We start from the raw sequence: 16247 nt of genomic DNA on the forward strand, positions 1-16247 counted from the left end.
TGCCAGGTGCTCTTGATGCAATGTGAGCTTGCACACTAAAATAACCAAAATGGAGTTGGTGGATTCAGTGAAGAGCAGGCTTTAATATACAGATCGGATACATTTATTATGTAATCCTCAAACCCTTATGGTGTATGTGCATATATATTTTTTGAGGTATACACAACACATTCTTTAGCATGGCTGACCATTCTGGCTGTTGATTTTTCTGTCTCCTTTAAACGCCAATGGGTTATTTTTAGGGGATCACTTAAGAATTGTGAGAAAGAGCAAAGGGACAGAAGTTGCTAAAGGGATGTGAAAGCATTGTGGACGCATGACAGATGTATTTTTGTGGCCTGTCAGGTGGACTGGAAAGGGGGAAAAAAAAATGCGAGGGAGCAATAGACTTTTACCAAAAAGAGGAAGATTTTAAACAAAGTATTTGAGGTTGACTGAGGGTGATGAAGGGGTAGGGAAGACCAGCAATATGAAGCTGACCAAAAGACATGGAATGCTGAATGAAGATGAGAATGGTGAGGGAGAGGAAAGGTTTTATCTTTCATTCAATCAAGAGTCTAGTAGCTGCAAGATGTTCAGGTATGACCAACTAAATAATTGAGAAGTTATAAAGGCCTTACCATATACATGCACTTCTTGATATAATTCAATTTACAGGGATTTTCTGAGTTGCTGTATTGTTCCTAATGGGTTTTTATAGTAATTTTTATTCCTGTTTAATGCACTTCCATCCCCCAGCCTTCATCTGCTAAACCCATTCTCACTATGTTGTTACTTCAGTCTACTGCCTACATTTTCAGATGTCCCAGATCTCTTGTTCTTCAGCACAGAAATACTGCCAGTGGCTTAGACCAGTCTAGCCTTTTGGGATTAAGTAGCTTCTCTTTGCAATTCTGCTGCTCACCACAGTATTTTGCAAACTAAGAAATAATGAATGAATAACACTGTTAGGATTCCTGAACAGACACTGTGACACTGGGATAAAGCCATCAGCAGGGTTAGTAGGTCTTTCAGAGCATTGTCCCTATAGAGAGTTCTGCATTTTAAAGATGAACGGTGCTGCACAGTAATTACGATTTACAATTATAAAGCCTCACACAAAACCTTATACAAGTTACTCTGTCTAATTGTGTAAGGAACTTTTTGCAAGGCATCAGCAATATTTTTGGGCATTGCTTGCTTCACTGCTTTTACCTCATTAAATGTTATTAATAAAGAAACCACTTTAGTTTACAAAAATCATAGACTGAATATATGGAGACAAATTGCTGTTTGACTAACTCTTGTTTCACTGGAAGCCACAATTTTATTTCCTTTTCTTTGGAGCAGGAAAGGAAAACTGACATCTGTCAGTCTTGTGTCCTGCTTTCTTCATGAAAGCAAACACCTAAGAACATAATTTTGTGTCTTAACACTGCTTTATTGTACAAAACAAGCAATTTACTAAATTTGTCATTCTTCAGAAAAACAAATATATGCAGAGAGATACGGTTCTTGCTCACATTATAACTTCTCACTTGAAATCAGTATGACTTTTTCCTGTCCTTTTCAAAGGAATAGGACAAACCTCAAGTTTCAGTGTGCTTCTAAGTGAAGCCTTTAAATATTGTCTGTCTTCTTAGTACTACATGTGATGGAGTTAACAACTCCTCAAACACTGTTCTTTAGGCAGTGGCCTTTCAGTGATCAGTTCATGTCTGAGATCTTGGTTATTTCATCTTTCACATCCTTGATCTCAGTTTGAACTCTTGTTAGATTGGTCAATTTCTCATTCAGTAAAGCAATTTCCTTCTCCCGTCGTAGTACCTCTTCCACTAATCTTCCTATTCTCAATGTTAGGTCATTTATTAATGGCTCCAAGACAGCAAACTCCTTTTTAACTTTGTACATCTTGGGTTTTAAATCATTTGCAAATGTAACCGTCTTCAGAACTTTTGCTCTATCACCTTCAAGATTCAAAAGTCTATCTGAGTGCTTGTTAAAATCACTCCTTAACTCCGACAATGCCATCTTCATTTCCTCGATTTTTCTTGCATTACTGGATGCCAAACTTTGTATTTTTGTACTTCGGTCAATGCTACTGGTTAGGAGGTCACCTATATTTTTTACTGTCGCCTTTTCACCTTTTTCTACTTTATCTTCTAGTGCTTGCAAAGAATCTGTCAGTGCAGTCATTTCTGAGACTAGGCCTGAAATGCGCCTTATGTCAGTTTTTACTGTCACGATTGTCAATGTTATGTTTTTTGCTACAGAAGCTGCATTCTGTTCAATGCTTGAAACTGCATGATAAAGACTTGTTAAATTCTTCTGCAGCTCTTCTTGTTTTCTAATTATGCTGCTAGACCATGTTTTCATTGTATAAATATCTTCCTGCAGATGTTTAATGTGAGAAATTATTTCAAGATCTTCCAGCTGTTCCATTAAGTTCCAAGTCTTTTCACACTAGAAGGATACAAAAATATATCTAGCTTAACAACTCACATCATAATTCAAGCTATACTCTAATGAAATATCTTACTATTCTGATATTCAAATTGAATGCAGATCCTGTCTCTAGGAAATCAACTTCTGTTGAAACACAACCAAAATTTTTTTCCTGACAGTATACATAAAAAATGTTACTTTTTCTATTACAACAAAACATTACAGGAAGATGCTATATGAGTTTCCCATGTGACCTCTGAAAACACAAGTCCTCAAATGCAAAATTCTTCCATTTGTAGGAATTTTTGTAGTAAGTCTCCCTAAAAGCTACTTTAATGAGGGAACACTCATGCTATTGTTGGATTTTTGCCTGGATTTGCTAAGTTCACTTTTTTTTTTTTTTTTTTTTTAAATGACTGGTTCTTGGTTTTCAAATTTGAGAGGAAGAAAGGAGAACACCTGAGTGACACTATCCTGTTCAATCCCCCAAAAGTCAGGGCAGAACTTAGAGAGAAAAAAACACCAATTGGGCAAGCTGAAACACATTCTAAGAGGCTATAATTAGTTTCATACTAATCCTTTTCTGGACACTAACAGTAAAAATACCACCAAAGAAACAAAATACTTTCAGCTCTTCAAGAGTGTTGGTCATTCCTCACTAGCTCAGAACTGTCTGCTCAAAAGCAAAAGACCAAAACTGTGGAAAGCTGTGCTTGTTTCCTAGCTAATGCCCTCTATGGATGAGGATTTCCTGTTCAAATTCCTGTACCTTCAGCTTTCAATAATGTTGAGGTTGATAATCTAGCCACCCTTCCCCAAAAAGATACAACGTAGAAACACTATGACTGGAACACACTTCAAAGAAAAGTATTTAAAAAACATTTCTTTACCGAATAGTTTTTCTTAATGGGACACGAACACTAAAGTATTTACTCTGTACCTTTTCCAAAGGAGCAGTTTATTTTGAATTAGATTATGTACCAGGATCAGGCAGTTTACTACAATATGTTTTTATTTTGAATATGACTGTAAACAGACACAAATTTATACAGAAGCAATAAATATATGAAACTGATACAGCTTTATAACATTGAGAAATGCTGGTTTCATAGACTCTTGAATGGGCACTTTTACCTGTTAAGTGAAGATTTCTGTGGAGTTCTAGAGAAATGAATGTACAAAACCAGAACAATTTAAGTCTGATTAAGTCATAAATATTGTGGGTTCACACTGTCTCTACTAAGCAAACTACTTTCCTGAGTTCAGAAATACAAAATTGTCAAGATGTAAGTCTGTAGACAAAAAAATTATGTTGTCCCTGAGATCCAAATTTCAGTGAACAGCTATCAGGCCTATTAGGTAATACTATGTTATGCATAAGTAGATCAATGGATAAACTGGATATTCCCTGACCCCAAGTACATAACTCCGTGGATTTCATTAATTACTTTTGCAGCTCTTGGTTCAGCAAACTTTGGGAAACAGTGCAAGTGGCACTGTTAATTATTTTTTCCCTTTGAAACGCAAAGCAATACCAGACATATAATGTAGTACCTATCAGAGAGCATTCTACAGAAGAAAAGGTTAAAGTCCGTTTCTAACAGCACCACAACAAACAACCAACCCCCAAACTAACACAGTGACTGATGACACCAAACTTGTAAATTAAATGATGGAAGAAGAACTTAACAGGAATATCTGTCAATATGAACATTAGTCTATATGTAGTTCAGTGACTTCAATGGCAGAACAAAATGATACCAGTCATTTAAGTACATTTGAAAAGGCTGGAAATGAGGTCTAAGGAGGCTATTTGCATGGGGTCAAAGAAATAAATGATAGCACCAGCTGCTATATAAATATCAGCTGCTTATAAATGAGACAACGTTCCCAGTAGGGTGTTCTTCACGAGTGTTTTCTGTAATGCTGTAGTAGCTAAGCTTCAGCTGTTAAAAATATACTCAGTGCTTTCCTGCACATGTATGTAGATCCCAGCAGCATTTCTGACATTGAGAAGCACAAAACCATTATGGTATACAATACGTTATAGGAAGGTACATGTACCTCTACTGAGAAATAAGTGATTGTTCATTGTGTTACAAGTCCATGAAAATAATACAGAAAGTAGTAACAAAAGAAACTTAAGTAGTGAAAACTAAGTATGAACTAAAAATATTACCTTTTTTCCTTAAATCTAAACACTTTGCTTCAAATTCCTTAAATGAAAAGGATCTTTTAATAAATAAGATGAAAATAATCCTTAGTTTAAGAAAATACTTCCTTCCTTTTTCAATACAGTATGGCTTGCTCTCTAGCCTCTTTATTATAAGTTTGCCTTTCAGGCTAATCCAATGTCTATTTAAATTACGACAGTATTTAAGCTATCCTTAACATACACTGAAATCACATTATTTATAATAAAGTGCTTTTTCATCAATGAAAAACTTAAGTCCAAATTCACTTATCGCCATTCTGGTCATCTTCTAAGTTATAGCTTTCTAAAGCTACTTCTTTTGCTTTGGAAGATACTGTTATGTCAGGCACTACTGTTTCTAAACCTGCTATTTCATGCTGCACTTTTAACAAGCTGCCATTGTACTGAATGCCTTCAAGAACCTTTTGCATCGCCATTGTATCAGAAACCGTTTTCAACATATCATTTTCCACAGTGTACAGCTGTGTTGTCAAGTCCTGTATCTTTTTCTCCATACCTAGCAATTCACTCGACAGTCTAAGAATGGAGTGAATAGCATTTTCAATTGTTGGCAAATGGGTCTTGCACTCCTCAATTTTAGGTTCATAGTTTGCCAGTTTCTGATTCAGGTCTGTGTCCTTGGCTACCAGACTATTCTGTTCTTCTTCTAGCTTTTCAATTGCCTTTGCATGCAAGTCCAACTTGTGTTCAACTCTAGAGAATTCATCATCTTCTTGCTTTTTTACTGTTCTAATATTTCTGGCTGTACTGTCTTCCAAATCTTTTACTCTTTCTGAAAGGGATTTAATTCTTTGGTCGACTTCATTAATTTGAGAAGTAACTTCTGCATGTATGAACTTTGCTTCAGATTTTAAACTACTAGTGTTTGTGTTCATTTCATCCAAGCTTCTTCTCCAGGAATTCGTAACATTTTGGAACTTCTTATTAATGCTCTGCATCTTTAGAGAAAGAGTCTGTTCATTGTTCTGAATATCATTTATGATGTTATGAAGAGAAGATATTTCCTGCTCAAACTCAGTCATCACAGAGATGGATGAAGCAGCTTCTTGCAGGACACTTTCAGAAGACTCAAACTGCATTTATAACACAAAACAATGTCCGTGTCTACTTAACAAAAGTAAGAATAGAAAACCATTTCCATTTATTTAAGAGAGAATAAAGTCCCTTAAAAGCCACTGTACTTGTTACAAAGGTTCTATATGATTTTTTCATATTTCATCTTTAAAATATTGTTGATTATTCTAGCATGAAAAACTCATAGTAAAAAGATATGTCTTGAATACATAGAATATATGCCATTTTCTTTGTTGTCAATCCCTTGTTTCCATGTTTGTTTTTTGCATGTAGAATACAGTCAACACCATGCAACATTTTGCAATCTGAAGTATAGCATATAAATATCCAAATTACATCATGTATAAGTGACATCATTCTGAGATCAGTACTAAAACAAAATAACTGGCATAAGCCATGCTGTGCTCCCATCATTATCTGTAAGGTATCGGGGATAATTTGGCAGTCAGCACAAGTTTTCAACTTGATAATGTCACACATCATAATAGTTTTTTCATTGCTGTTTTATTTTCTTATCTATCACTTCATCATGTTTCCATATTATTAGAACAGGTCTACTGCACAAAAATGCCTGTACGTTTTCTTCAAATCAACATATGTTAGAATCATACACAAAAAGGTACTGGTAGAATGAAGTATGTGCATCAATGTTAAGTTCTTAAAAATAGTTTAAAAACTAATACTGAGATACAACCACTACATCTACATACTTGATGCCATGGATTTACACGTTTTGTCACATGAAATATTCTCTGAAGGCCTAGTCACAGGCAAGTAGAACATGTTATGAGAATTTATTTTAAAACAGAAAAATTAAAAACAAGGTAAAATGATGGTAAATGTTCACGAGAGATTTTCCAATTAGGATGTTAATGACTATTACCTTTTCAGAAATTAAGTTTACTTTATTTTCCACATCCAGGATTTTTTCAGCTTCTTGCTGTAAGAAATTGTACTTTCTTTCCATATCAGTAAATTGAACTGACTGCTGAAACAGAAACCTGCAAATTGCAAGTAAATAAACAGAAAACATAACTACATAATTAGCATATATTAAGTGTTCCAGGACCTGATTCACAGCAATATGTTACTGGAGGAATTTCTATTCGCAGAATTTGCTAGATCAATATGTAAGAGAAAAAAAATAATCAGGATTTAATTAAGTTGATCTGTCTAGATACTGGAGTTATATTTCAAAAGAGGTAGGAAAACAAGGAAACATCCATAGATGTCTTCATTTTTTACACTGTATTGCCATTCAAACAGAAAAAATGTCCAATCAGAGCACTGGCACAAGAAGACTGTGACATGCTCGTGATGCATTGCCTCACAATATATTTTATCGATGAAGTATTATTTAACTGGTGGAAATAAACCACACACACAAAAATTTGGACTTTTTTTACAAAACATCACAAAAGCATGCATAGAAGTCCTTGGATTTAGAAAGGCTGGTTAACGTTTAATTATAACCACCCAAGAACACATGGAGGCAAAGCTTGTATAGCTACTGTAATAACAATACCACACTGATGAGCAATTTATTTACAAAAACTCTGTTTCATTTCTACTGTCTACTTATGACCTGCTGAATGAGCCTTGTTGTACTTAGCAGCAGGTTAAGTTGCTCTTCACAGTTAGATGTAGTCTCTAAAGCAGCTATTTCAAATTCATGAGGAAGGCACCTTTTAAACTTTCAACATGATATAACAAATTGAGCTTCTATAATAACATACTGTGCACCCATATTTCCATCCTTGTGAGTATTTCTATTCTTTTCTTGATTCTTCTGGCTTTAACAAGTTTATGTAGTCCCTTAACCCAAGTCTGGCATTCAAATATAAATCATACAGCCTGTGACTGAATGCCATACAGAAGACAAAAGAAAATATTAAAACACGCTTTAGAGGGTTACCTACCAGGTCACCACCAGGCAAACAGCAAGGCAAATTATGGTCAAGCTTGTCCGTGAGTCCATCCAAAAGGAACTCTGATTATTGCTGGTCCTGGGATTTGCCAGCTTCCCATAAATACTGTGCTTCTCAACATTTTGTGAACCTTCATTGGTCTTAGATGAAGAAATACCTTTTTTCCTTTGCTTAATTTCAGACATTTTCTGAGTTTTAAAAGCAGAAGCAAAAGAGAGCTGGGATAAAAAACAAACCCTAAAAGGACTACTTAACTTCTAATCATCCTCAAACATAAACTTTCACCCTTAAAGTACAAAAATACACTCCTAAAAGTGTTTCCTTCAGTGTTTACTGTGTTTAAGTATGTGCATTTTTGTAAAACGTCACAAGACTTTCACTTTGCCTTCTATTGCACAGAGCCCAGCTTTCATATTTTCTAAAACAAAACTGACTTTTCAAGCTTTAGCTAATTTCACCTTTCCAGAAATATTTCCTCTGTTGTAAAATAAGTAATTTTAAAGAGATACTTAAATCACGAGATCATCTGCAATTTCACTAATGGACTTGTGTTTTACTTGTAGACTTTAAAAAAATAATTATTACCTACACCACATTAAAAGGGGAAAGTTATTTTTTTATTTAAAAAATGAAATTGCAAGTCAAGCTTTAATTTAGAATTAGTTCTACTGTAGTGATTTCACATTATCTGTAAAATCATAAACATCAGTTAATGAAAAGTCAATAATAGAAAAATTCAGAAGATTAATAAAATGATGCATGTAGACCAAAGAAAAGCTATAACTTGTTTTTAATAAAATTAAGGTCTGAATAGAAACAGGTAATCTTCAGCCTCATATTTTACCAACCAATTGGGAGTACGGAGTGGAATTTTTAAGCCTAAAATCTTCCACAGTACTGCTCAAAATAGACTTGATCCTTGGTGGATTTGGTTTAGCACAATTTGAGACAAAACTGTTGTGCTGCTTTTTGGATTACTTTGCAGTATTGCCGCTTAGTCACATATCAAAATATAAATATTTAGACACTTGGATTGTCACATACAAGAGTAAAAGATTGTTTAAAATCTAATCTGCCATAAGAGCAGGTAGTTTAGAGCTGTTTTGAGTCACAGTAAGGGGCAGCATTCTCTGAGTTTGAAGTACGTAGGAAAAAACTCCTCTTCATCTTAAAAACCCCAAAAACTAAAAAAACCGCTATTTTGTAACTTTTAAGACATCTTTGGGATTGAAAGCATTACGAAGTTAAAGAAAAAAAAAGAAATCTGAATGGTAGTTAGGGAAATAGCTCAACACAGGAAAAAAAAAAATAGAAAGGCAAGCCCTGCTTTAAAAGGACGGCTTCAGATTGCAGAGCGGCGCGGTATAGAGGGACGAACCGCAGCTTCACAGAGACCCTCCCGGGGCAGCCCTTCCCTCCCTCGGCCCCGGCCGCCCCAGCCCTGCCCGTGCTGGGTCCGGGACACCGAGCGTGACCTACCGCCTCCTGCCCTCCAGAGCCCCCACATCCCTGCCCTCCAGAGCCCCCACATCCCTGCCCTCCAGAGCCCCCACATCCCTGCCCGCAAACCCGAGCCCCCCGCCCGCCCCCGGGGCAGCCCTGCCGGACGCCGCCCCGCCCAGGCGACCCCCAGCACCCCGCGCCACCTTCCCCGCTCCCTCCGGCCGCTGCCGCGCTCCTCCGTTACCCCGGCGCTCCTCCGGCCTCAGCTGCAGGGCGGAGGGGCGGGGAGGGCCACGCTGCCCCGCAGGCACCACGTTTACAGGCCGTGGAGCCCCTCCCCTGGCCGGGGTCGGCGCATCGCCTCCCGGTGCGCCACGTCCGGCGCTCGCCCGCCCGCAGCCGCCGCGGGTAGGGGACCGATCCGGGCACACGCAGCCGGGCTCCGCGCAGCGCCGGGCTCTGTGGGGCGCGGGGCCGGGCAGCGAGCGGGCCGGCCCGGCCCTTCTCCGCCCCCGGGCCCGGAAGGAGGAAGCGTCGCGGCGCTGTCTCAGCGGTGGCTGCGGGAGCGGCGTCTCCGCGGGGCCAGGCGGGGCTCGCTGCCGGGGCTCCGCGCTGCCCACCAGGTGAGCGGCGTGGCGGAGAGGGAGGGACGGACCGGGCCAGGCCGGAGCGGGAAGGGTTTTGCCTGGGCGGGGTGGGGACGGCGGCGGCGGCAGGCGGGCGGTCTGAGCGCTCCGCTTTCTGTTTCCTTCTCCGGGCGGCTGATAACGGCGGCTCGGGTGTGAGCTAACCCTTTGTTGTGGGTGTTTGTGCGGCGATCTCTCCTGTATTCGCTTCACGTGTGGCTTCGTTATTGTTCTTGCCGATATTATTATTTGTTTGTTTGTTTGTTTGTTTTTTGTTTGTTTGTTTGTTTAAGCTGGACGTTTTTCGGCTGGGGAGCTTCCGCGTCCCCTTTACCTCAGCGTTGCGGTTGGGATTAAGATGGGGGGAAGGCTTTTCTGATCGCGTAATTTTCAGTGAAAGTAGGAAATTCTGTCGGTACGGCTGAAGAGGCGCTCCAGCACGGGCTTATCCAAAGGCAAATGTTCTACCCAGCTCCTGAAGGAGGGAGCAATCGGAAAAGGTAAATGCTTCTGCCTGCACCTGCGTAGTTGCTCCATGGAGGAGTTTGAACTTGCTTACGGATTTTTTTGTCGGGAGTGTGATCGGAGAGATCGTTTTGATCACTGGGGACTCTCGGGGGCAGCTGATCGATCCTGGAAAACTTTTGCGTTATAGACAATAGTTTTCACCTTCTGTTGTCTTCAGACATGTGGGTTTTTTATGACATAGAGGAAGAATGAAAGTTTATAGAGTTGTGTGTTAGATATTGATGAAGGTATAGTGCAGCCATTGGTAGTGTTGGGCGCTCCATCTTTCATCATGTGTACCATTCAAATGTGCTCGTATGGCTTCTTGAATTTGGAGGTAACAATTAGTTTATCTTGTGTGATGAGACCAGTCCTCTTTCTCATCCTGTTGTCCCAGTTGCATGATCCAAGGACTTAAAAAAATTGAGAGTTGTAGTGGGGAGGGAGAAAAGCTTTTCACAGAGACATTTAGCAAGTTTCTAGTATATGAAAATCTTGCAAAGTCTGTGGTTTTTTAGCTCTGCAAGTGTTCATAAACAAAAATTCATAGAAATGGGGGAAAGGACTCAGACTTTTTATTTTCAGAATTAGCAGTACGTATCAGGTACTGTACATTTTTTCCACTAATGCAGCTGTTTTGCTACTCTTTCTGACTTTAAAACCAAAATTCCTAAGCTATTTTAAAACTTCTTTGCTTATACTTGTAAATTATGTTCCCGTTCTTACTTGACTTCTTCCCCCCTCCCTTTTTCACATGGAAGGAACATGGATGTCAAGAGTAGAAATTATTTACTTATGAATCGCCAAGCATTGGAAAAAGACATCAAGACTTCTTATATTATGGATCATATGATTTCTGATGAAGTGCTAACATTACAGGAGGAAGAGAGAGTGAAACAGCAGGTAGAGTCATCTTTCACTGTTCCTTATCTTCCTTGTGTACTCACGTGCTTTGCTATCCTTTTTAAAAATAGTAATTTCTGTCTATCTAATTCCTGGATTCATCAAAAGAATCCAGCACACAGTTTTTATTGTGGGCTTCATAAGGTTAAGTTAAGGGCTTGGTCAAGTTAAAGGCTATTTCTCTAACTATAAATAATCTATAATTGACGGAGTGATAGATTAAATGATTTCTAAGGTCTCTTAGTTTTTCATAATACATCTTTTAATGTTCGGATTTTTTTCTAGAACACACAGAAGGAGCGAGCAGCCATGCTAATAAATATTATTCTTACAAAAGATAATAATTCATATAGATCCTTTTATAATGCACTGCTTCACGAAGGGTACAGAGATCTTGCTGCGCTTCTTCAGGATGGCATCCCTGCTGTCTCGTCTGGTAACAGAAAGAGTTCAATGGATGGAATGACTTCATATGGTCAGTGTAACTACAGCAATCCCTGTGCTTGAATGTAAAGACAAGTTGCCTTTTTAATTGCTTAGAAAGTGACTCTGTAATACCTATTCCAATGAAAAAGGGGCAGTTGGTACATTCGCTTGTTTTGATGTGTAGTACTCAGTATGTCTGTATTTCATGTCTTTAATATGGCAGGAGAGTTACAGCACTTACAGCTTTTGTAGGTCATCTTGAAAGTGTTCACATTAAGTAATGTTTATTTTAAAAGACGGGAAAACTGAAGCTCCTGTGGTTTTCTCTAATTAGTAACATTTTTGTTGTGAGATACTCTCATTTGTATATATTAAAGAAGTTGAATCTAACATAAAAAATTGTAACCTCCACAATTCTGACATTCATCTTGAGAAGTAATCTGTAATCTCTCAACCTACATTCCAACAGTTGATCTAATTATTAGGTTAGTTAATTCTTTCCACTAGATCTTTTAGTTACCCTACGTAAGTTCGTAACTTTTGCATGCCTTGTCATTGGTATCATCTTTGATTGACATGAAATAAATTTGTAGTTTCTAATGCCAAGCACCTTCTACCTGCCATATTTTGCTGACACTCTACACTTAGTAAGTGTCACAGGCATGTGGAGTTTTGGGAAATCTTACTCAGATAATAAAAGTTTATCATTGTAACATACCACTCCATATGGCTACAAAGTGGACAGATAAAGTGTACATTTTCTTTCCTGCTATAGCTTAAATCAGTGGAAGTCTTGCTTGGATCACAGTGCTGTGCTGTTAACTGCCAAGTAAAAGCCTTACACAACATCCTTATTTTCTGCTGGATCCATGGGGTGGTATCTTCTAGCTGAGAAAGTGACTTGGTTGTTGGGTATAGTAATGTTGAGCTCCTGTGTTGGCCACAGTTTCCACTGGAGCTGTTAATTATCTTTTAACTTCTAGGGATTGATGTAACTAACTTGCTTCATGCCTCCATTATTTATTAGAATACTGCTGTAGGTGGGGGGCTAGTTATCTGTTAAATAATATATTTCTAAAAAGCAATAGTTTTTCAGTATTTGGTGTTGTGAGCCCAGAAGTTTTTAGAGCATTTTTATGGGACATGAGGTGGGAAGGGAGCCCACTAGTTATTTTGGGTGAGGAGTTGTTTAGTTGGGTTTGAAGAGGCATCACTTTAGAATTCACTTTTTATTTTCATGTTTCTTGTTTCTAACTTTAGTGAAGACAGTTCTCTGCGAAGGAGGTGTACCACAGAGACCAGTTGTGTTTGTCACTCGACCGAAACTGGTAGATGCTATTAAAAAGAAGCTGTCCTGCTTGGGAAGTGATCCAGGCTGGGTCACAGTTTATGGAATGGCAGGCTGTGGGAAGACTGTTTTAACAGCAGAAGCTTTAAGGGATCATCAGCTCTTGGAAGGTACTTTTAGGAAAACATCCATATTTTAATAGAAATTACTGCAGGTATACACGTTTTGGACATATATGGTGCAATATCATATGTCATCTTGAAAGTGATTCAGGTTTCTAAATTCCTTAGTTGCTTCTGGAATATTTGCTTGCAACATACAAGGTTCATAACTGTTTAGTGCTCTGGGACCACTAGGTATTTTACTAGTTTATGGAAAAAGGTTTTGAATAGCTTTTCACCTTAGAATCTGCTTAGGTTTATGACAGTAGCTGCATCCTTAATTAACTTGAAATTGTTATTTCTGCTAATGAAAAATATCTAGTTACATTCCTTTTGGGCATTGCTGATAAAGTCTTTAGACTCTTCTCCTTACTGTGGGAGTTTAAAAAAATCTCGTTCTAACTTTTGCATAGATTTTAACAATGGCAGGCATTTGTGGAATGCTTACAGTAGTATCACCTTAGCTTAAAGCAGATCATAAATGAAACTATTTAATGGTATTTTTCTTATTTTATTTATTTTTCCCTACATAGAACACTAGGAGGAGAAAGCAGGACTTGGGCATTAAAAAAACATGATATAGGGATAGATACCACAGCATCTGCTGCTACAGCTGATTCTTCTGGATGTCTTCTTGATGACTGTTTTGGGATCATTTTTACATCCCAAACTCTCAACTTCTGTGGTAATACAGGGTTAAAAATGTAAATACTAAGTTAGACTTGCAGAAAGATGGACACAGAAGGGGTCATCAAAGGACAGGCAGGAAGACATGTACAAAGGAGGGACAATAGCATCAGTGGTGGTGTGAAATTCCTGTGGGAATTTGCCCTACAGAGCCTGTTCCTTTCAAAATAGATATAGTGATCTTGTAGAATCATCCTTCAGTGTTAATAGTAGAGTTGCAAGGATGGCTTGCAATAGACTTTAGAGGTTTATATTTTAATTAATGTTGAGTTCTTGCTGTCTATTTTAAGCTACTATTAAATATTTCTGATGTTAAATGTATAGCATGATTAATATTGCTTTTCTTGTTAGATTACTTTCCAGGAGGAGTTCACTGGATCTCTGTTGGAAAACAAGACAAAGCAGGCCTCCTAATAAAACTTCAGAATCTCTGTAGTAGGTTAGAACATGACTCGACTGTTTCACAAAGGTCACCACTTAACATCGAGGAAGCTAAAGATCGTCTTCGTTTGCTGATGTTACGCAAATATCCCAGGTAATGTCAGTAAAATCAAACACTACTCTTTTAAAACGTTGCAGAGTAACTTTGATCTAATAATCTAAGGTGTCTGTGTTGTAGGTACGTGTCTCTGTGATGTGTTGTTTTTTTTTTAACCAACTTCCTAACTTAAACTAATAAGGCTTCTGCTAAAAATATGTTAACCAACTGTGCAGGAGTCATATTTTCTTGAAAAATATTAGTTGTTGAATAATGAAAGGGAACAAACCATTGGAAATAAGAATCGCTCTAACTTTCATTGCAATCATCGTGTGCATATAGTGCTTTACTGATATATGAGGATCATACAGCAGAAATAAATGGTGTTGTATCACTGCAGAAATTTTTTCCTTTCCAGAACAACTGATGTCTGTCAAAAAACTCGTTGTTCTAGAGGTACTAAAGTGAAAGCAGGTTTTCATGATGTGATCACTTACCACCAAGAAAGCAGTTTCTTTCAAACTTCAGGGCAAGTAACTTGATTTAATTGATCAGCATCTCAGTCACTACACAGCATTTTTCATCTTTGAGCAATAGTTTTTGTTACTTTTGGGGATTTCATTACTCTCTGGGAAAATCTGTACTAAACTAAACAAGCCTGCACCTCAGTGAGATATCTTGGGAATAATACTCCAATCTTGTGATCTTTATAGATGACATAGAGTAGAATACTGGCATTTCTGTACAGAAAAAAAGAAAAAGTATTTTCTTGCAAAGAAAAGATGTGAAAAATATTGCCAGGTCCTCCACAAGAAATCTTTTCTTTTTTTTTTTCTTGTGGAAATCTTATATGAAAAGTTCAAACTACACTTTCAACTGAAAGAGCACTTTTTCATGAAATATGTGAAGTGGCTGTCCCCATTGACACATTTCCATTGTTATTTCTTGTTTTTTAACAAACAAACCAAAACTCCTGAATAAGGAAGAATTTGGATGTTTAATTCATGCATAACATCACAGTGGGCATGGGAGGAAGTAGAGGGAAATGTACTGACGAGTGAGGTTCATAAGGTGCAAGTGTATTGGAAACCAAACTTTGCTCTTTCTGCAGCTTGTGGAGGAGCTTGGTCTGCACTGGAATTGTCTTTGGTGACAAGAAGTCACTTTAGCTGTTTCTGGATTCAAATAGTCAACCCAGGATATCTTTTGGGAACAAAGTACTAGCCAAAGGATTCCACCGTGAATCCAGTATGTTTCTTGGGATTAAAATATTAGTCAAATGAAGAAATTGAAACTGTGATATACTTTAAAGTAAGAAATTACAGAATTTAATCTCCTGTGATTATTACCACAGGGGTTTGTGTTTGTTGGCTTAGGGTGGGTTTTTTTGTTTGCTTTGTTTTTGCTTTGTTTATTTTATTTTTTTTTAAATAATCCTAATTAGGATATAACATTTGTTGGTGTGGTTGGAGGAGAAAATCATTGGTGCTAAAATATTGGGAGGACTTTGAAGTGTTCAGATTAATTAAAAACATAAAATCAAACCAACATGAAATTCATACCACCCAGCAGATTTTCAAGTGTGAAAGTGCCACAACATGAGTCATTTATGGCTGTGATGGTATTCTTGTAAACCCTCTGATTTATCAAAAGGGTATTAAAAGAGCAGTTGTATAAAAATGAGATAGGGGTATCAAAGACTTAAATGCAACTTTCTAAATGTGGCATGATGTGTACACACTTCTCCAAGAAAGATCAGATCCTTATTTATAAGCTTTGATGGTGTAAGTGCCATTTAGCTGAACAAAAATGCGGAAGTCTTGGCATGCTTCAGTGGGAATTGGACAACTTAACCAATAACTAGTGTAGCAGAAAATTCCAGAAAAAAAAAAGGCAGTAAGTATAAACAATTTGTAAGATTAGGTTTCAATAACCAAAACCCACTGAATGCAAATAACTGACATTTCATACACCTACTTTTGACTTTTTACTCCCTTGGAACCAACCTTTTAAAATCAGCTTTCAGTAACTTCATTGACATATATAGGTAGGTGTAGGGAAATCTACTATAAATTATTTTGGTGAGA

At 37.7% G+C, this 16247-nt stretch overlaps 2 protein-coding genes across 10 annotated transcripts in view; one reads left to right on the forward strand and one right to left on the reverse strand.

The window, feature by feature from the left end:
• Positions 1–99: 99 nt before the first annotated feature.
• On the reverse strand, positions 100–9478 carry IKBIP (IKBKB interacting protein). 3 transcript variants are annotated; one of them, XM_050323442.1, is made up of 4 exons: positions 9329–9478; positions 7633–7829; positions 6597–6714; positions 2483–5712 (listed from the first exon to the last, which is right to left on the reverse strand). In XM_050323442.1, exons 2-4 carry the CDS (start codon positions 7824–7826, stop codon positions 4882–4884), a joined length of 1143 nt encoding a protein of 380 aa, XP_050179399.1. In that variant the 5' UTR covers positions 7827–7829; positions 9329–9478; the 3' UTR covers positions 2483–4881. The 3 variants fall into 3 exon arrangements, with proteins under 3 accessions (XP_050179401.1, XP_050179399.1, XP_050179400.1); XM_050323443.1 differs by lacking the exon at positions 9329–9478 and adding an exon at positions 9288–9315; XM_050323444.1 differs by lacking the exons at positions 2483–5712; positions 9329–9478 and adding an exon at positions 100–2442 and having other exon boundaries at positions 7633–9102.
• A 127-nt stretch (positions 9479–9605) lies between these two features.
• The window catches only part of APAF1 (apoptotic peptidase activating factor 1), a 33448-nt gene continuing 26806 nt past the window's right edge, over positions 9606–16247 (forward strand). For 3 of the 7 annotated variants that reach the window (XR_007629902.1, XM_050323429.1, XM_050323430.1), the window contains exons 1-5: positions 9824–10210; positions 10979–11120; positions 11406–11595; positions 12807–13004; positions 14034–14217. Coding sequence is in view for 6 of the 7 variants with exons in the window: in XM_050323429.1 (XP_050179386.1) it covers positions 10170–10210; positions 10979–11120; positions 11406–11595; positions 12807–13004; positions 14034–14217 (755 nt within the window). In the remaining variant the exon portion in view is untranslated. Of the gene's footprint in view, positions 9708–9823; positions 10211–10978; positions 11121–11405; positions 11596–12806; positions 13005–14033; positions 14218–16247 lie in introns of those variants that run through there. The other 4 variants (XM_050323428.1, XM_050323432.1, XM_050323431.1 and 1 more) reach the window with 4 other exon arrangements.

The sequence above is a fragment of the Myiozetetes cayanensis genome, unplaced genomic scaffold, assembly GCF_022539395.1.
Source record: "Myiozetetes cayanensis isolate MyiCay16 unplaced genomic scaffold, myiCay2020 scf3, whole genome shotgun sequence".
Lineage (NCBI taxonomy): Eukaryota > Metazoa > Chordata > Aves > Passeriformes > Tyrannidae > Myiozetetes > Myiozetetes cayanensis.

Excerpts from the sequence above, each read along its gene's own strand:
- IKBIP (XM_050323442.1), bottom strand. The coding sequence starts at position 7,826 with ATGTCTGAAATTAAGCAAAGGAAAAAAGGTATTTCTTCATCTAAGACC. Across the intron at positions 6,715-7,632 it reads GTTTGCCTGGTGGTGACCTG|GTTTCTGTTTCAGCAGTCAG; the intron begins GTAGGTAACCCT and ends TGCAATTTGCAG. Across the intron at positions 5,713-6,596 it reads TAAACTTAATTTCTGAAAAG|TTTGAGTCTTCTGAAAGTGT; the intron begins GTAATAGTCATT and ends TTATAAATGCAG.